This window comes from Gorilla gorilla, chromosome 18 (genome assembly GCF_029281585.2).
Source record: "Gorilla gorilla gorilla isolate KB3781 chromosome 18, NHGRI_mGorGor1-v2.1_pri, whole genome shotgun sequence".
NCBI lineage: Eukaryota > Metazoa > Chordata > Mammalia > Primates > Hominidae > Gorilla > Gorilla gorilla.
Window position 1 is genome coordinate 24,414,086 of NC_073242.2, and position 16,992 is coordinate 24,431,077.

The 16,992-nt window shown below is 37.3% G+C and overlaps 1 protein-coding gene across 22 annotated transcripts in view; it reads left to right on the forward strand.

Annotated features, from left to right (window-relative positions):
• TNRC6A (trinucleotide repeat containing adaptor 6A) overlaps positions 1 to 16,992 on the forward strand; it is a 218,311-nt gene that overhangs the window by 152,489 nt on the left and 48,830 nt on the right. For 19 of the 22 annotated variants that reach the window (XM_055365511.2, XM_055365510.2, XM_055365508.2 and 16 more), the window contains one exon: positions 16,432 to 16,857. The exons of 1 other annotated variant lie outside the window; for it this stretch is intronic. In XM_055365511.2, the coding sequence (XP_055221486.2) occupies positions 16,432 to 16,857 (426 nt within the window). Of the gene's footprint in view, positions 1 to 6,385; positions 6,411 to 6,440; positions 15,223 to 16,431; positions 16,858 to 16,992 lie in introns of those variants that run through there. 2 more of the 22 variants (XM_055365520.2, XM_055365524.2) reach the window with 2 other exon arrangements.

The window sequence follows — 16,992 nt, forward strand, 5'->3', positions numbered from 1 at the left end:
ATCCAGAAAGATCTTGGAACAGATTTTACAGTATTTCTCTATTGATTAAGCGTGTAGATTTTTTTTTTTTTAAATTGTAGCACCAGTATAATTTTGTGAATCAGAGAATTTGACAGCTTTGTGATGGGTGAGGCATTGGCTCTTAAATTGTTTATTACATCTTTGGTTGTTGATGAAAATGAACAAGAGTTTTGAGAGCCAAGCAAGCAGCTGATTCTAAAATCTCCTGCATGCTTTGATCTCTATGCAGTAAACACTGATCCTTCTGTGGAGCAAAACCAGAGTACTAAATTATGTTCAAAGTTTTTTTTTGCTATACCTGTAAGGGAAATGTAATGACAATTTTGCTAAAAAAGAACCCTTCATTTCATCATTCTTCAAAGGGTGGAGGACCCTTTCTGAAGGGCTTGAACAACAGTTACATCCTTTTCCAGTATGCCTGTTGACCAGTACATTTGTTAAAATCATAGCACACAGTTTAGCCTCTAGAATGTGACTGAGATGGCTAAGTTTGTGTTGAAGGAAGAAGTTTTTAGTTTGTCCCCTTCTCATTAATAAACAGAGCACCTCTTTACTTTTTCTTTCAGTCATCACTGCCAGTATCATCCATGTTTCACTATCTCATGAGGTCATCTTGAGAAACGAAGGAAATGAAAAATACTTACGTAATAATCCATTATTCTAAACTCAGGTTTCATAAAGTGACATTATTTCCTTCATTCATCATTCATGAAATACTTACTGTTTGCCTACCCTGTTTTGTGCAATGTTATGGTCACTGGTAATAAGCATGAACAAAACAACCCCCAGGTTCCCGTTCCCACTGCGCTTCCATTCTCATCTTTATTTTAGTGAAGGTAAATATGTGATTAAAGGCCTTTGTCATTTACCTGTGATCCGAACTTATCGCTCCATTTTCTCCATAAGATCTTGTTTATTATATATATTTAAGGTGTACAACATAATGTTTTGGTATGCATATGCACAGTGAAATGAATACCACAGTCAAGCAAATTAATATACTTATCACCTCACAGTTAACCCTGTTTTTTTGGTAGAAGCACCTAAAACCTACTCTCAGCGAATTTCCAGTATACGATACAATATTATTAACTATATATCAGATCCCTAGACTTACCCACATACATGCAACTTTGTACCCTTTGACCTATATCTATCCTCCCTAACCAGTATTCTGTTCTCTGTTTCTATGTATTTGACTGTTTTTTTTTTTAAGATTCCACTTGTAAGTGAGATCTTGGCAGTATTTTTATATCTGTGTCTGGCTTACATCACTCAACTTAATGTCTTCCAGCTTCATCCATGTTGTGGCAAATGGCAGGCTCTCCTGTTTAAAGGCTGAATAATATTCCTTTGTATATATTTGCCACAATTTCTTCTTTTCTTTTCTTTTTTTTTTTTTTTGAGACAGAGTCTTGCTCTGTCGCCCAGGCTGGAGTGCAGTGGCATGATCTCAGCTCACTGCAACCTCCACTTGCCGGGTTCAAATGATTCTTGTGCCTTAGCCTCCTGGGTAGCTGGGATTACAGGCGCGTACCACCACACCTAATTTTTGTATTTTTAGTAGAGACGGGGTTTCACCATGTTGTCCAGGCTGGTCTCAAACTCCTGACCTCAAATGATCCGCCCACCTAGCCTCCCAAAGTGCTGGGATTACAGGCTTGAGCCACTGCACCCAGACCACAATTTATTCATCTTTATTTATCCATAGGTTGTTTGTTTCCATATCTTGGCCATTGTGAATAATGCTGGCATGAACATGGGAGTACAGGTATTTCTACATGGTCCTGATTTCATTTCCTTTGGGTATACAGTAATCCCCCCGTATCCACAGAGAATCTGTTCCAAGCCTCCAGTGGATGCTTGAAATCTCGGATAGTACTGAACCTCATATATGCTATTAATAATATGCTTTTTCCTATACAACATACCTATGATAAAGTTTAATTTATAAATTAGGTATAGTAAGAGATTAACAACTAATAATAAAATAAAATAGAACAATTATAATGATCTGTTGTAATAGTTATCAGAATTTGGTCCCTCTCTCAAAATACTTTATTGTACTGTTCTCGCCTATTTTTGTACTGTGGCTGACCATGGGGTAAGACTTTGGAAAGTGAAATCTTGGAAAAGGAGGGGGACTACTGTATACCTAGAAGAGGAATTGCTGAGTCATATGGTAGTTCCAGTTTTAATTTTTGTGGGAATCCATAAGACCTTAAGTTTCCCAATTACAAGCCTTCTATTATAACGAATTTCAGGAACTTTGATGGCTTCATAGGGGTTACTGTACTGCCTGGATTCTCAGAGGAGAAAACTGAGGCTCAAGTAGTTTGTTAACTTCAAGCATGTACCCTAATGATACACAGAGAAAATGATACTTGCAGGGCCATTAGGGTAAACAGAAGAGGCCACTCACAGCTGAAGATGACAATCCCAGAGAGTCAAGTCTAGTCACCCCATTTCCCCATAGCCTGTTTCCATCACACAGGTTGGGTAGTTCTGCTGTTACAGCTGGGGCTTAGTTCACTGTTTTTCTCCACAGTCTACATAATAGAAATGATTTTTGTGTTGTAGGGTGGTATTAAGTAATAATACCAGGATTTTAAATGTGCTACGGTGGTTTTTTATGAGATATTTAGAAGGCACATGTGCACTAACCTCTTTAAAATAGAAGCATAGGTTCATACCAGTTAAGAATTTACTAATGGCAGGTATTTTTCTTCCTGTGGAAGATGTCTTTGAGCTATGTAACAAATAAGATTTGTAGCTCTGCACCAACAGGATGAAAAAAAAATGGCCTTCCACTTTCATGGGAAATAGTTAATAAAATGATTATTTTTAGGTAGATCATGTAACAAAGTCACTGTTTTTTCTTTCCTCCTATTGTGAAAGGAAAATGATTTCCATAGATTTATACATGTAAGTCTAGATTTATGTACTCAGGGAGGCTATGAAGAATGCTAAGGAGACCCGTTTTGGCTTTAGGCAAGGATTATTTCTAACAAACGTAGATTTGTTGTTTGTAAATACTAATACATTATTAAATTTGGTAGAAATTTATGTCTGATGAGACTGATCTACAGGACAAAGGAAACAGGAAGTAGATATGAAAAAAACATTAATGGCTATGAAATAATTTTTAAAGTGGTTAATCGGTAGTTAGCCCTTTATTTTTAGAGAGTTTGTTTTTGCCCTTATAATTAAGATGAAAATAATGTATACTAGAAGGAACACTTGTTTGGGAGTCAGATTGGGTTTTAAATTTCACCTCTGCCATTTACTAGACGTTCGAGCATGAATAGCTTTCTGAACTGCATTTGCCTCATCTGTAAAATGGGAATAATATTTCAAATTTATCGACTCACAAAGAGAATAAAGAGATAACAGATACATTGCCTGGCATCTAACTGATACTTGGTAAATTTTAATATCCACCATTGTGGTTTTGCAATATCCTAGCAACCTTTCAGTCCCTTGAAATGACGTGCTAGCAGTTTCTCCAGCTAATTCAGGGTTCCTCCATACCCAGAAGTGATTTGCTTTTGCTTCCCATTAAAGTAGAACCCAGCCCAGCAAAGGTGAATCACAGTGCAGTGCAAGGAATAGGTCTTAAAACGTGAGGATGGGATCTATCAACTTCATAAATTTGGCAGGCCAAAATTGGTCTTTTTTCTTTGACTTGTATTTATTTGTTTGCCATGCATAATCACTTGTACTTTTTTCTTTTTATCTTTTTTTTTTTTTTTTTGACGTGTAGTCTCACTCTGTCGCCCAGGCGGGAGTGCAATGGCGCGATCTCAGCTCACTGCAACCTCCACCTCCCAGGTTCAAGCGATTCTCCTGCGTCAGCCTCCTGAGTAGCTGGGATTACAGGCGCCTGCCACTACGACCAGCTAATTTTTGTACTTTTAGTAGAGACAGGGTTTCACTGTGTTGACCAGGCTGGACTCGAACTCCTGACCTCAAATGATCCACCTGCCTCGGTCTCCCAAAGTGCTGGGATTACAGGCGTGAGCCACTGTGCTCGGCCACACTTTTTTCTTTTTATGAATTGCCCATCCTTACTATTTGCCCATTTAGTTCTTGGACCTAGAGTTTTATTTAGCAGTTTACTTGAGCTGTTTGTATAATAAACTCATTAGCATTTCATCAGATGTATTTGATGCAAATATTTCCCACATTGTGGACCATATCGTATATATGAAGTCATTCTGAGGAGATACGAGGCAAGAATATCTAAATTTTGCCTAATCCCAGGTGCCCCACTGGGAATACATACGCTGAAGATGCAAATACATGTTCAGAAGGAGGAAAGCACAATTAAATCACATTTGTACTATTAGCTTGGACTTCAGTCCTAAACTCTAGTGTGTTGAATGCTTCTCTGTATTAGATTTAGTATCCTTAAACTAAAACATATCTTTCCTTAGATTAGGGAAAGTCGAGGTGAGGAGGGTTGGGAAGGAACAGAATGGATCCCTTTAATTTGTTCTAAAGGACAGGTATTTTCCAGTTTCCCCTTTAAATTGGAATATACACATTTGAAAAAATACACATCAGTATTTTATCTATTTTATCAAATGTGTTTTTTATTCTTAAAGTTCTTGACTAATTGCTATGCTGAGAAAACATACCATTTTTCCAGATTTAGAAAATAGTTTGCCCATGTTTTGTAAAAGCTTTTAAAATCTCTAGCATTTTATAGTATTAATTGTTTAATTTAGCTGAAGTTTATTTTTATACTGTATATTTGGGACTTTTTTCCTAATTTAAAAAATCAACTAACCATTCTGTATTTCTTAACTAATTTATATCTTCAGTGATTTAATGACAGTTTCTTTATTATATAACTTTAGGGAATTAAAAACTCAGTGGGAACTAACTTCTACTTGAATGTTCAGGTATTATGTTTATGTTTTTTCTTATTTTTAAATTTTGAGTCACAAATGGAAGCTGAAGCTCTCTAGACATTGCTACAGTGTCTTCCAGAACTGTTTTCCAGACTTACTCAGACATGAGAACCCCATGTGATACTTGTTTTTAAATATATGGATTCTGATTAGTAAGTGTAAGGCTGAAGAATCTTTTGCTTCTAAACAGTTCTAATAAGCAAATTTGAAGAGAGCCATGCTGTACTTTTATGTTATGGAAGAGAGATTAATAGGCGATCTGAATTTTTTTCTTTTGAAAAGGGTGCCTAGGCCGGGCACGGTGGCTCATGCCTGTAATCCCAGCACTTTGGGAGGCCGAGACGGGCGGACCACGAGGTCAGGAGATTGAGACCATCCTGGCTAACACGGTGAAACCCCATCTCTACTAAAAATACAAAAACAAAATTATTTGGGCGTGGTGGCGGGTGCCTGTAGTCCCAGCTACTCAGGAGGCTGAGGCAGGAGAATGGCGTGAACCCAGGAGGTGGAGCTTGCAGTGAGCCGAGGTTGCAGCACTGCACTCCAGCCTGGGCAACAGAGCAAAAAAAAAAAAAGGTGTGCCTGAATCTGGGAAACAGACCTTTGATCATCACACTTTTCTGAATTACATATTTGGGCAAGACTCAAAGGTTCCATTAACCAAAGATATTGAAAATAGCACATTGTGAATATTGTGGGTATCCTCCATCTCAGAAAGAGGATCCTGTGCTTTACAACAGACATAACTTGCTCATTTTGCTGAAGAGCAGAATTTAGTAATTGGGCCATTTCATCTGGAATTCCGGAATTTCATTAGTGAAAAAGCTCTGGGAAATATATTATTCAATGATCTTGACCTGGGGGAGTGTATCAAGACAAATCAGCTGTGTTTCTTTTTGTGTTGGTAATTTACGGTGGTTAGTATTTGGGTAGAAGATAGAGTCCCGCTGGCCGCAGTGGCTCACTCTTGTAATCCCAACACTTTGGGAGGCAGAGGCGGGTGGATCCCTTGAGGTCAGGAGTTTGAGACCAGCCTGGCCAACACAGTGAAACCCTATCTCTACTAAAAATAAAAAAAACTAGCTGGGCGTGGTTTCTCACACCTGTAGTCCCAGCTACTCAGGAGGTCTGAGGCTTGAGAATCGCTTGAACCCAGGAGGTGGAGGCTGCTGCGAGCCGATATCGTGCCACTGCATTCCAGCCTGGGTGACCCAACAGGACACCGTATCAAAAACAAAAAAAAGAGAAGAAGATAGAGTCCCTTGAGTAAGCAGAGCTAGGTGCTTCCCTAAGGCCCAGGAAAATATATACTTCCTGATTTTCTAGAATTTCTGAAGTGAATTAAAACTAAGTCATTTCGCTTTAATATTTATTTTAAATTTGGTGTCTGATTTTTAACTGATTAAGATATCTTGCTGTTTGGTATTTTTAGGAACTTTTCAATAGAAATATTAAGACTTGCTTGTGTAAAATGTAAGTACAGTTATATTTGATATCAGTTTTTAAACCTTAGTTTTTAAGTTTTTAAACAGCCATTTAATTGAAATGACTTGCTAAGAATTGGCAGGAGTTAATGGATTGGCAAACATTTAGTATTTTCCAGATCAGCTACTGGCACTTAAAGCTGCAGCCATTTACTACAACAGAAATTCTAACACCACGTCTTATGTCTATCAGCTTAAAAGCTAGACTTTCCCTCTCTGCCCCTCAGAGTTCCACAACCGACTGAAGTTAGTACTGGACAGGGGATGTATATTATACAGAGGAAATATGTTATAAATCATCCAGCATGCTTATTAATGAGCAAGAAGAGGATTTTTGTTGTAGTACAGTGTTTGGCCATGTTTTAAATAAGTTTGATTTATGAACTCACTTTCATTGAATAGAACTGCACTTTGCATTATTCAGCTACCTGACTTCTCTGCCCCTTGCAATCCCTTAAAATATAATGAGATAGAATTCAAGTTATTGGGCCTCAAATACAGGTTGGAAGAAGTTGGCAAGCAGTACTTTGAGAGCAGTAAAATGTCACTATGCTTTTCCTTCATTTTCTATTGAAAGCTGCAGAGTGGGAAAGCAACAGAAGTTGGAAACACCTTTCTTTTGGAATTTTCTTGGTGTAGAAAATTTTCTAATCTACTTTGAAGTTCTCATCAGGTTTGTGACTTTTGAAAATCTGTACCCCAGTGTGATAATGCTGCTGCTGTTTAGGAAAGCTGGAAGAACCGATTGCACCCAAACTTGTTTGCTCTCCCTCTGATGATTAGGCAGATTCTTTCATGTGAAAATTATTGAAAGCTACTTTATTATTTTAGTGGAACAGCTAGAATCATTGATTTCAGAGTTTACAAGTAAAGAGAATACAATTAGATATTAGAAACTAACAATAGAGAAGAAAGAAATATGTGATTTTGCCTGAAAAACAGTTAAATTTTAAATGTGGTAGGTTATATATTAACTTTTCTTCTATCTATAAGGCTTTTATTTTTTGGCTCCTAAGAGTGTAAAATATTTGCCTGTAATATTTTAAAGAATTCTTATTAAAAAGTCTGTAGATGACACTTTTAAAAATATTTGAGCAATTGTACTTTAAGGATTTTTAAAGCATCAAACATTCAGAGTTAACCTGTTAGAGCGGTAGAAAGTTTGTCTTGTGATTTTTAAAAACCCTTCTTGATTTGTTAGTGAATTGTTTCAGTACACCTTTGTCTTGGTGATAACGCCTAATCTCACTTGAGAAGGTAAAAAAAAATTTTCTTGGCCGGGCACGGTGGCTCACATCTGTAATCCCAGCACTTTGGGAGGCCGAGGCGAGCGGATCATGAGGTCAGGAGATCAAGACCATCCTGGCTAACACGGTGAAACCCCATCTCTACTAAAAACACAAAAAATTAGCCAGGCGTGGTGGCGGGCGCCTGTAGTCCCAGCTACTCGGGAGGCTGAGGCAGGAGAATGGCGTGAACCCGGGAGGTGGAGCTTGCAGTGAGCCAAGATCGTGCCACTGCACTCTAGCCTGGGGGACAGAGCGAGACTCTGTCTCAAAAAAAAAAAATCTTAATTACAATGAAAGATACTTAGGAAAATCCTATGTTGTTGCTCTTACTTGAGAATAACATTTTCTAACTGAAGAGCTGTCATTGGTACACTTCATCTTGTCTTCTAGGAGCTTAACCTGATGGTTTTTTGTTTTCCTATATAACGACTCATATAGAAATAGTAATTGTAGGTAAATTTAAAGTTTGCCAAGAGAAGTATTAAAATGTACTGTATATTTTATAGGTGTTTACTAAGTTATATTTTCTAGAGGTCAACTTAGCACTCCAGTCTCTTAAAGTGACATGTGTTAAAGCAGCGTTTTGTGTACTGTATTTCTGCCAATGTTTTAGAAGATTTACAAAGTAGCCAATGTGAAAACTATTATACAAAGTTAAATAGTAGACTTTGACAGATAGGAATAATGTAAGGGCTTGAGGTATTAAGGCGTGGAAATTGATGTTTTGGGGATTGGTAAATGATTGTTGGCTGGTCCACATTTAAATTCTTTCTGTTAAACTTGTAGATAGTCAAAGTGAAGTTCATTAAATATTTTCTGAAATCAGTTTATTAAGGTGACAAAGTATTTTAAACATTTAAAGAAGTATTAATTAAAATGGTATTATAAATTTAGAACTTGGTATATTTAGAACTTTGGTTATATTGTCTGTTCTTGGGTTTTCATGTGAATATAAGACAATTGCTATTTTTTTTCAATTAAGAGGCTATTTTTTAAAACAGTTTTAGACTTACAGAATGATATGTTTTTATATAAGAAATATCAAGAAAGCTTGTAGAATAGCAAAGCTTAGCAAAAATTAATTTATTTGTCTTATTGGTGCATTTCATTGTTTCACAAAGTGGGGGGTCCTGATTTGGAACACAGACTAGGAAAAGGTAGGGTGAATTCTTTGAATAGATAATTTTTCCATTCTTAAAAGTTTAACTTGTTCATTTTTGGACCAGTTAAAATTTTTTTCCCGTTTCTTTAAAACTGTGAAATAGATGGGTGGGGTCACAGTATGACCAAAAAAAAAAAAAAAAAACCCTAAAAATAGAGCTCTTTACTAGATATCTATGTTTTATCCTAGCTAAATGAAACTCTTTTACATTAAAATCTTTTTTGATATGGACCAGGGCAGTCTCAGGGCTAATTAGAGAACCTTCTCACATTAATGATCTCAGTGGCTGGTCTTGTCCTGCTCTCTCCATGCCGGCTGTAGGTGTTTTTTAGAGCAGAGATTTATTTAAAACTATTGATGCATTCAGCAGCATACTAACCAGTGACCATCGTTCTTACTTACTCTTCCTCTTGATCATTCTTTCTCTTTTCTTTACTGGTTCTTCATTATTGCACCTCTTGAATATTGATATTCCACAGTGTTTAATCCTCAGTATTGTTCTATCTTGTTTTGTATAGATCCAGTCATTTTGTGTATGCTTGGCAATTCCTGGATTATTCATTCAACCAGCATTTGCTTTGCTTGGTTCAGGAAATGCTAGTGATAAAGTGAAGGAGAAATAAGAAACCAGCACTTACAGAGCACATTGACTGCATTGTAAGGGATTTGTAAGAGTTTCATCAGAATAGAGGAGGGCAATCTGGTTGTCGTAACATAACATACTTCTAAGATACGCCCAGTCTGGGAGTGGGGGAAATTAGATGTTTTCTAGGCAAAAAGGACAAAAATATTTGCAAGAAAGGTATCAAGGCATTTTGAGCAAAAGAAATAGCATGAAAGAACGTGATACGTTTTGGGGAATTGCAAGTATTTGGTGTGGTAGAAGAGAATGCAGTGAGTGTGGACATAGTAGGATATGAATCTGGAAAAAGGTAGAGAGGGGCCATGCCAAGGAGTTTAGAAAGGAGTTCCAAAAGTGGTTTTATGATACAGATAACTTGGGGCAGGTAGATGATAGATTTCGGGATGTGTGAAAGTGGGTGGGGCAGGGATCAAGACTTGAGCCAGGCCTGCAGTCCCATTAGGAGGTTTTTGTGAGAGTAAATTGTTGAGGGCCTAAATCAAAGGAGTGGCGTTGGAGACACAGGATGCATTTGAATTTGAGGTAATCTGTTGGGCCTGTTGACTGACTAGATACAGGGGAGTAGGGAGAAATTGAGGAAGAAATTCCTGCTTGAGTAACTACATAGATAGTTAAGCCATTACCTAAAATGAAGTTTCTCTCCCGTCACTCTGGCAGTTATGACTTATTCTTGCCTTTACTTCCCTCCTTCTATCTGCTGCTTAAACCCATTCTTAGGTTTTGTCATTTCTTCCTCTGCAACTCTTTTCTCACCTGTATGTTGAATCTTAAATCCATATTTTTAATCCAAACCTTTTTGAACTCCAGAACCATATATTCAGTTGCATCCCATGTGTGCATATTCTGTAGCAGTGGTTCTCGAAGTTTACCTGAGGACAGGATCCCTAGGAGGCTCCTCAAAACTCTTTCATGAGATCCATGAGGTCAAATCAATTTTCATAATAACAGGAAGACTTTATTTGCCTGTTTCACTTTTATTATGAGTATATACTGGAGTTTTCCAGAGGTGACACAGTGTGGGATACCACAACAAATTGGATGCAGGCACATATGTGATAATCCACCTGCCTTCTGTTAAGCCAGATGTTAGAGAGACTTACAGAAATGTTAAGCAGTGCCATGCTTCTCACTAATTTTGTTATGGAAAATAGAATAATTTTTTTTAAATGTATCTATGTTCGTATGTAATAAATTTATTTTTAACTCACTTAAAATATTTGTTTAAACTTTTATTATGGTAAATGTATATACAACACACACAAACGAAACCTTTTGGAGTTCTCAGTGTTTCAGAGTATAAAGGACCTTGAGACCAAAACATTCGAGATGTGAGTCAGCAGAGGCAGTGTGGTTAAGTGCCTTGCCCATGGTCATATAGCTAGTAAGTTGCAGAGCTGAGATTTGAATCCATCCAGTCTTTTGAACCTATACTTCTTGTCCTGGGACAGTTTAGGTAAGATTAATATTACATGTTTCTTGAGGATACACACCCATCCACACACGCCCCCTGTAAAGTTATCTGAGCCTGGTGCATGTTATGTTATGTTATGTTATGTTATGTTATGTTATGTTATGTTATGTTATGTTTTATGTTATGTTATGTTATGTTATTCAGGAGTTGGGGCCTTACCATGTTGCCCATGCCTGACTTGAACTTTTTGGCTCAAGCGATCCTCCTGCCTCAGGACTACAGACGTCTGCTGCTGTGCCTGGCTTTTTTGTTTTTTGTATTCCTGGTGTGTTTTGGAGGGATAAATCTTGGGAGACCCTTTCACAGTTTCTGCTGTTATACTATAGGACCTTCTATTCCTCTGTGAGCCTATTCTGGTAAATTATATTTGATAAAGCAGAGTTTGGAAAACTACAGTCTGCAAGTGAAATCTGGCCCACTGCCTGTTTTTGCATATGCAGTGTTATGAAATATAGTCACATCCATTTGTTTGCATTTACCTGTTGTCTATGACTGCTCTGGTGCTACACTGGCAGAGTTGAGTAGTTGTCACAGATTCTGTGGTCTGCAAAGCCCAAAATATTTACTTTCTCATCTTTACAGAAAGAACTTGCCAACCCCTGTTGTATAACATAGTTCAATTTAGTTGGGTTTTGTTTTACTGGGATAGATTGTACATAGTATTTTCTTGTCTTTTGGTAATCTCCACGTTTGAATTTGTGTCTTTTTCATTCCCAGTGCTATTTATATCTCTTGTTTTTTATTCCCATTGTTTGGGATGACCAAAATTTAGCCTGACTTATTGGTAACAGTGTTATGTTGGTGCTCCATCTTTTATACTGTGCTCTCCAATAATTTAAATGCAATTAGATTTAGAGATACATGTTTCTTTTTCTTTTTCTTTTTTCTTTTTTTGAAACAAGGTCTTGTTGTTGCAAGACTTTGGGAGGCAGACAGAGGTTGCAGTGAGCCAAGATCCAAGATCGCGCCATTGCACTCCAGCCTGGGAAACAAGTGCAAAACCCTGCCTAAAAAAAAAAACACTATTAAAGGCCATGTGCAGTGGCTCCCAGCACTTCGGGAGGCCAAGGCAGGAGGATCACCTGAGATCAGGAGTTCGAGACAGCCTGGCCAATGGCAAAACCCCATCTCTACTAAAAATAGAAAAATTAGCCGGGGCTGGTGGCACACACCTGTAATCCCAGCTTCTCCTCAGACTGAGGCATGAGAATCACTTGAACCAGGGAGGTGGAGGTTGCAGTAAGCCAAGACTGCACCACAGCACTCCAGCCTGAGCGAGACTCTTGTCTCCAAAAACAAGTATATACTAGTGAAAAAGAAAAAGTATGGTAGTATTCATCAGGGAAATTATCTGATCCTGATGGACACTTTCATAAATTTGTCTTATTTCTTCTATGTAAACTAGTTAATCTATTTAGATTTCCTGCCTCTTCTATGGTCAGTGTTAAATTACTCCCTCCTCCAGCTTTTCAAACTATTTATAGATTTGAAGATAAATATATTAATTGCCGAAGGTTATTTTTTTCCATTTTCATTTTTTTAATAAAGTTTTAACTATTCTTTTTCATAGAAGCATGCCTTGGATTATATAGATTTACTTTAAAAGTCATTGATCTCTCTTTTATATTTACTAATTCCGTCTTTCTATTCCCTTTAGTGTGTGCGGGTGTTTTCCCCCTTCTTGAGTTGGATTATTATGTTCTTGTTGGAAATAAGGCTATGAATTTTTTTTTGTGCACTGGTTTAGCTGGATCTTAAAATGTATTGTATGCAGTGTTTCCAGTATTAATTTCTTGGTAACCCTGTAATTTAGTGTTTATTTCTTCTTCATCTTGAAATGTACTTTTTTCTTCTTTTTCTTTTCTGTTTTTAGCTGCAAAATTTGTGTTACGCAGTTGAAATTTATTTAAGGCAGATTTTTATTTGCTAGTTTTATCATTTTAGTGACATTGCATTGTAATCCAGAAATATCCACTGTATTATTTCTAGCCTTTGCAATTTTTTGATGTTTTCTTTGCTGCTGTATGGCATGTATGTGCGTGTGTGTGTGCACACGTGTACATGCATGCATGCATGTTAACCTATGATTGTTTCATGGGTATTTGTCAAAAAGATGTTACCTGTTTTCAAGATACATGGTTTTGCTGTTTTCCGGTTTTCTCTGTCTCCATTTATTTTGCATGTTTTGGTATTATGAGGCTTGGCATATGAAAGTGCTTAATTGCTCAATCTTTTTAGTTTTTTTTTATTATGAATATGAAATTTGTCTTATCCTTTATAATGCTTTTCTCTTTGAATTTTATTTTGTCTGATATCAATATTGTTTTCATTTTAATTTTCTTAGCCTTTCTTGGTTGTATATCTTCCTCTCTATTTTTTTTTTAACCTTGCTGCACTGTTTTGTTTTAGGAGTGCTTTTTGCAAAGTATATTGTTTTTCCTTTCTTAGTTTAAGAGGCTTTATCTTTTAACAAGTGAACTTAACCCATTCACATTTATTGTGACACAGATAATTGGGGGCTTCTATTTAGCATCCTAGTTTGCATTAACCAGAACTTTGAAATTTTTTAAAATTCCATTTTCCGTGTCCGTTGAATAGATGAAGTTATCTAATTTTCCTTTTTCCCCCCTTCCAGTGGTTTGGGTGGTTATGAACATAATTAACTTAAAATTTTTAACTACACATAAACCATGCCAGTATTAGTCAGTATTGGTATTTGTTACCTAGCAACCCCCACCTACGTTCACTGTTTACTCCTTCTGCACTCATTACTTCTATGTCTTATTTTGTATCTAAGATTGTACTTCAGATTAGCTTCATGTAATAATCAGTAGTTACATTGTCTTGATGTCTTTACTGGTTTTAATGACGCTTTCTGGCCCCGGAAATAAATACCTATCTCAGCTTTGTATTCCACATGGTACTTTACTGATCAGAAGTACAGCAGTTACTTGAGTTCATGCCTTCATATAGATCATTCACAGTTTTTGTATATAGGTTTTCTTCTGGTTCTTTGATAAATAAAAAGCATCTTCCTGCTCCTTTCTCACAGACTTTGTTTGGACCTAAAATTGTCACAATTTTTTTTTTAATGTTTAGATTTTTAAAGTAATGAAGTGGCAACAAACCTGTATTACAGCAGCAGGTAGCTGCCACCTTAAGTTGATGTTCAATTGCCAGATGCCACACTAAGTCCAGTACTAAGCATGTAAAAGCTGAGTAAGCATTTTTATGTTCCTCATAATGTTACATATACAGTTGTCCCTTGGTATCTGTGATGCATTGGTTCCAGGACCCCCAACAGATACCAGAATTCATGGATGTTCAAGTCCCTTATATAAAATGGTGTAGTATTTGCATATAACCTAGACACATTCTTCTATATACTTTAAATCATCTCTAGATTACTTACAATACCAAATATAATGTAAATGCTGTGTAAATAATTGCATTGGTTTTTATTTGTATTTTTTTTTTTGGTTTGTTTGTTTGCTTAGTATTTTTGATCCATGGTTGGTTGAATCTGTGGGTGGGGCACACATGGATGTGGAGGGCTGCCTGTACTTTATCTTCCTTAGGTTTCAGAGGTACTTTAGAATATTCTAGTGCCATATTGTCTTCATGAAGTGTTTTTGATAGCCAGTGTCTGCTTATTACTGCATGAGGTACACGAAGGAATATACGTTATTGTTAACATATTAGAAGCATTATATTGTCTGGGAGACAAAATTTTCACCCATAATTAGGCCTAGAAAGCACTTTGCCCCAATTATCAGTAAGAGACTCATCAGTGAGCATCAAGAATGGAAAGGATTATAAACAGTAGATGGAATATTTGTAATTATTCACTGTAATTCTTCCTGAACTACAATTTGTATTACTTTAGAAAAATGGAAGTCACATTGAAAAAAAATAAGAGGCCGAGATCATATATTATATTAAAAAAGTATAAATGGCATAGACTAAATTTACCAGATGTTCAGAGAAGAAAGAAAATGGGGAGATCAGTTTGTTAGGTGAAGGGAGGCTAGAGCTGAGAGTGTGGAAGAGGAAGTTGGTGGCTATTGTAAACTCAGGTGACCAAGGCTTTAATGACATTGTCATATATATTGTAGGCATTTGATAAAGATTTCTTTTGGACACAGTAATAACTTCACTTCTGTTTACTGAGTGGTTACAACACACTGGGCACTTGACCAAGACTGTTCCTACTTTATGGAGGAGAAAGACACAGAGGTAACTCAGATGGTGAATAGTGGGCTGTTTTAATTCCAGGGTGGGAGCTCTTAACCCTTGAATGGAGATTTTTCTCTGAGTGCCCTCACCAGTAACATGGGGGTGTTTCACTTCACTTATCTGACAGTGGTATCTGTGAGGGTACATTAAAGCATTTCATAGAAACATTCAACTGCTACCAAAGTATAAGGTGGTATTGTGTCAGTCATTAACGAATAGCCACTGTTTATATAGCCTTATGTTCTGTGTTTTATAAACATGAAGACATTTAACCTTAGGATAGCTCTGCAAGGTGTAGCTACTATCTCCATTTTACCGAGAAAACAGCAGGCTCAGTTAGGTTTATACAACTTGCCCAAAGACAGAAAGCTTGTAAAGGCAGGGCTGGGGTTGAAACCTGGCACCAAAAGCTCATACACCATTCATCTCTGTACTTCTCCAACTGGGTTTACTTACACTGGCTTAAGGCATTTCCATCCGTTTTATTTCTTTCTTTCCACTCTTTTATGAGTCAAAAATTTCCCTATTTGCAGTTTCCGATTTATTTTTCAGATTTAAGATAGAGCATGCAGATTATTTATCTCATTTTGATTCATCTCATAGATAACGTTATCTTTGTTTTTAGTTCCATGTTCTGAGTTTGTCTTATATGATTCAGATATTACATTTTTAGCAAATACAGACATTGTTAACTTAGCCTTTTTGTTAAGAAAACCAGCAGGTTGTTTTCTAACCTTGTGTTGTTCTTGTGTTGTCTTCCAAAGGTGAAAAATAGAGACCAAACACATTAACAATGAGGCAGAATAAGAACAGTTGCCAAGGAATAGAGGATTCCCTTAGGACTACTGAAAATTGATTGGCCACATTTGTTCTTTGAGTCATTGCGAGTTCCCTGGTTTTGTAATGATCCGATGATGATGTCTTTGACCAGAGTGTAATGTGGTAAAAGAGATAGTGAACATGAGTTGTTGTCTTGGCCAAAGGTCCCTGGGCCCTTATTGGATAGGTAGGTAGCAGAAGTGAAATTTGACTCTTGGCAGTGACACCTCCTAACAAAATTTGAGCCTGTAAATGAGGATATCCCTGCTCACAGAAAGCTTCTGTTTTTTTAGGATTATTTTTCTTAGTGCCTTTGAATTTAGATGGCTTATTTTGGAGGTACACTTTACTGGCTAATCTTTTCCACCCCTTTTCTTTTGTTGGGATTAGTGCCAGAACAGATAAAGCCCAGTGTAAGCCAGCCTCAGCCTGCCAACTCTAATAACGGCACTTCCACAGCAACCAGCACTAATAATAATGCCAAGCGAGCTACAGCCAACAATCAGCAGCCACAGCAGCAGCAGCAACAGCAGCAGCCGCAGCAGCCGCAGCAGCAGCAGCCACAGCAGCAGCCACAGCCGCAGCCGCAGCAGCCACAGCAGCCACAGGCCTTGCCTCGGTATCCTCGTGAAGTACCTCCACGATTTCGCCACCAGGAACACAAACAGCTTCTAAAGAGGGGTCAGCATTTTCCTGTTATAGCAGCAAACCTTGGATCTGCTGTTAAGGTGTTAAACAGCCAGTCAGAAAGCAGTGCTTTAACAAATCAACAGCCACAAAATAACGGAGAGGTGGAGAACAGCAAAAACCAGTCAGGTGAGAGAAGGCATTTCTTACGAGACTCACACCTTATCGTCATTAGCTGTATAGCAAGTTGATAAATTCGTAGCTTTTTGGTGATGTATTTGTATTCATCAGTATGTGGGCTTTAATATAAGAGTTCTTTATAGG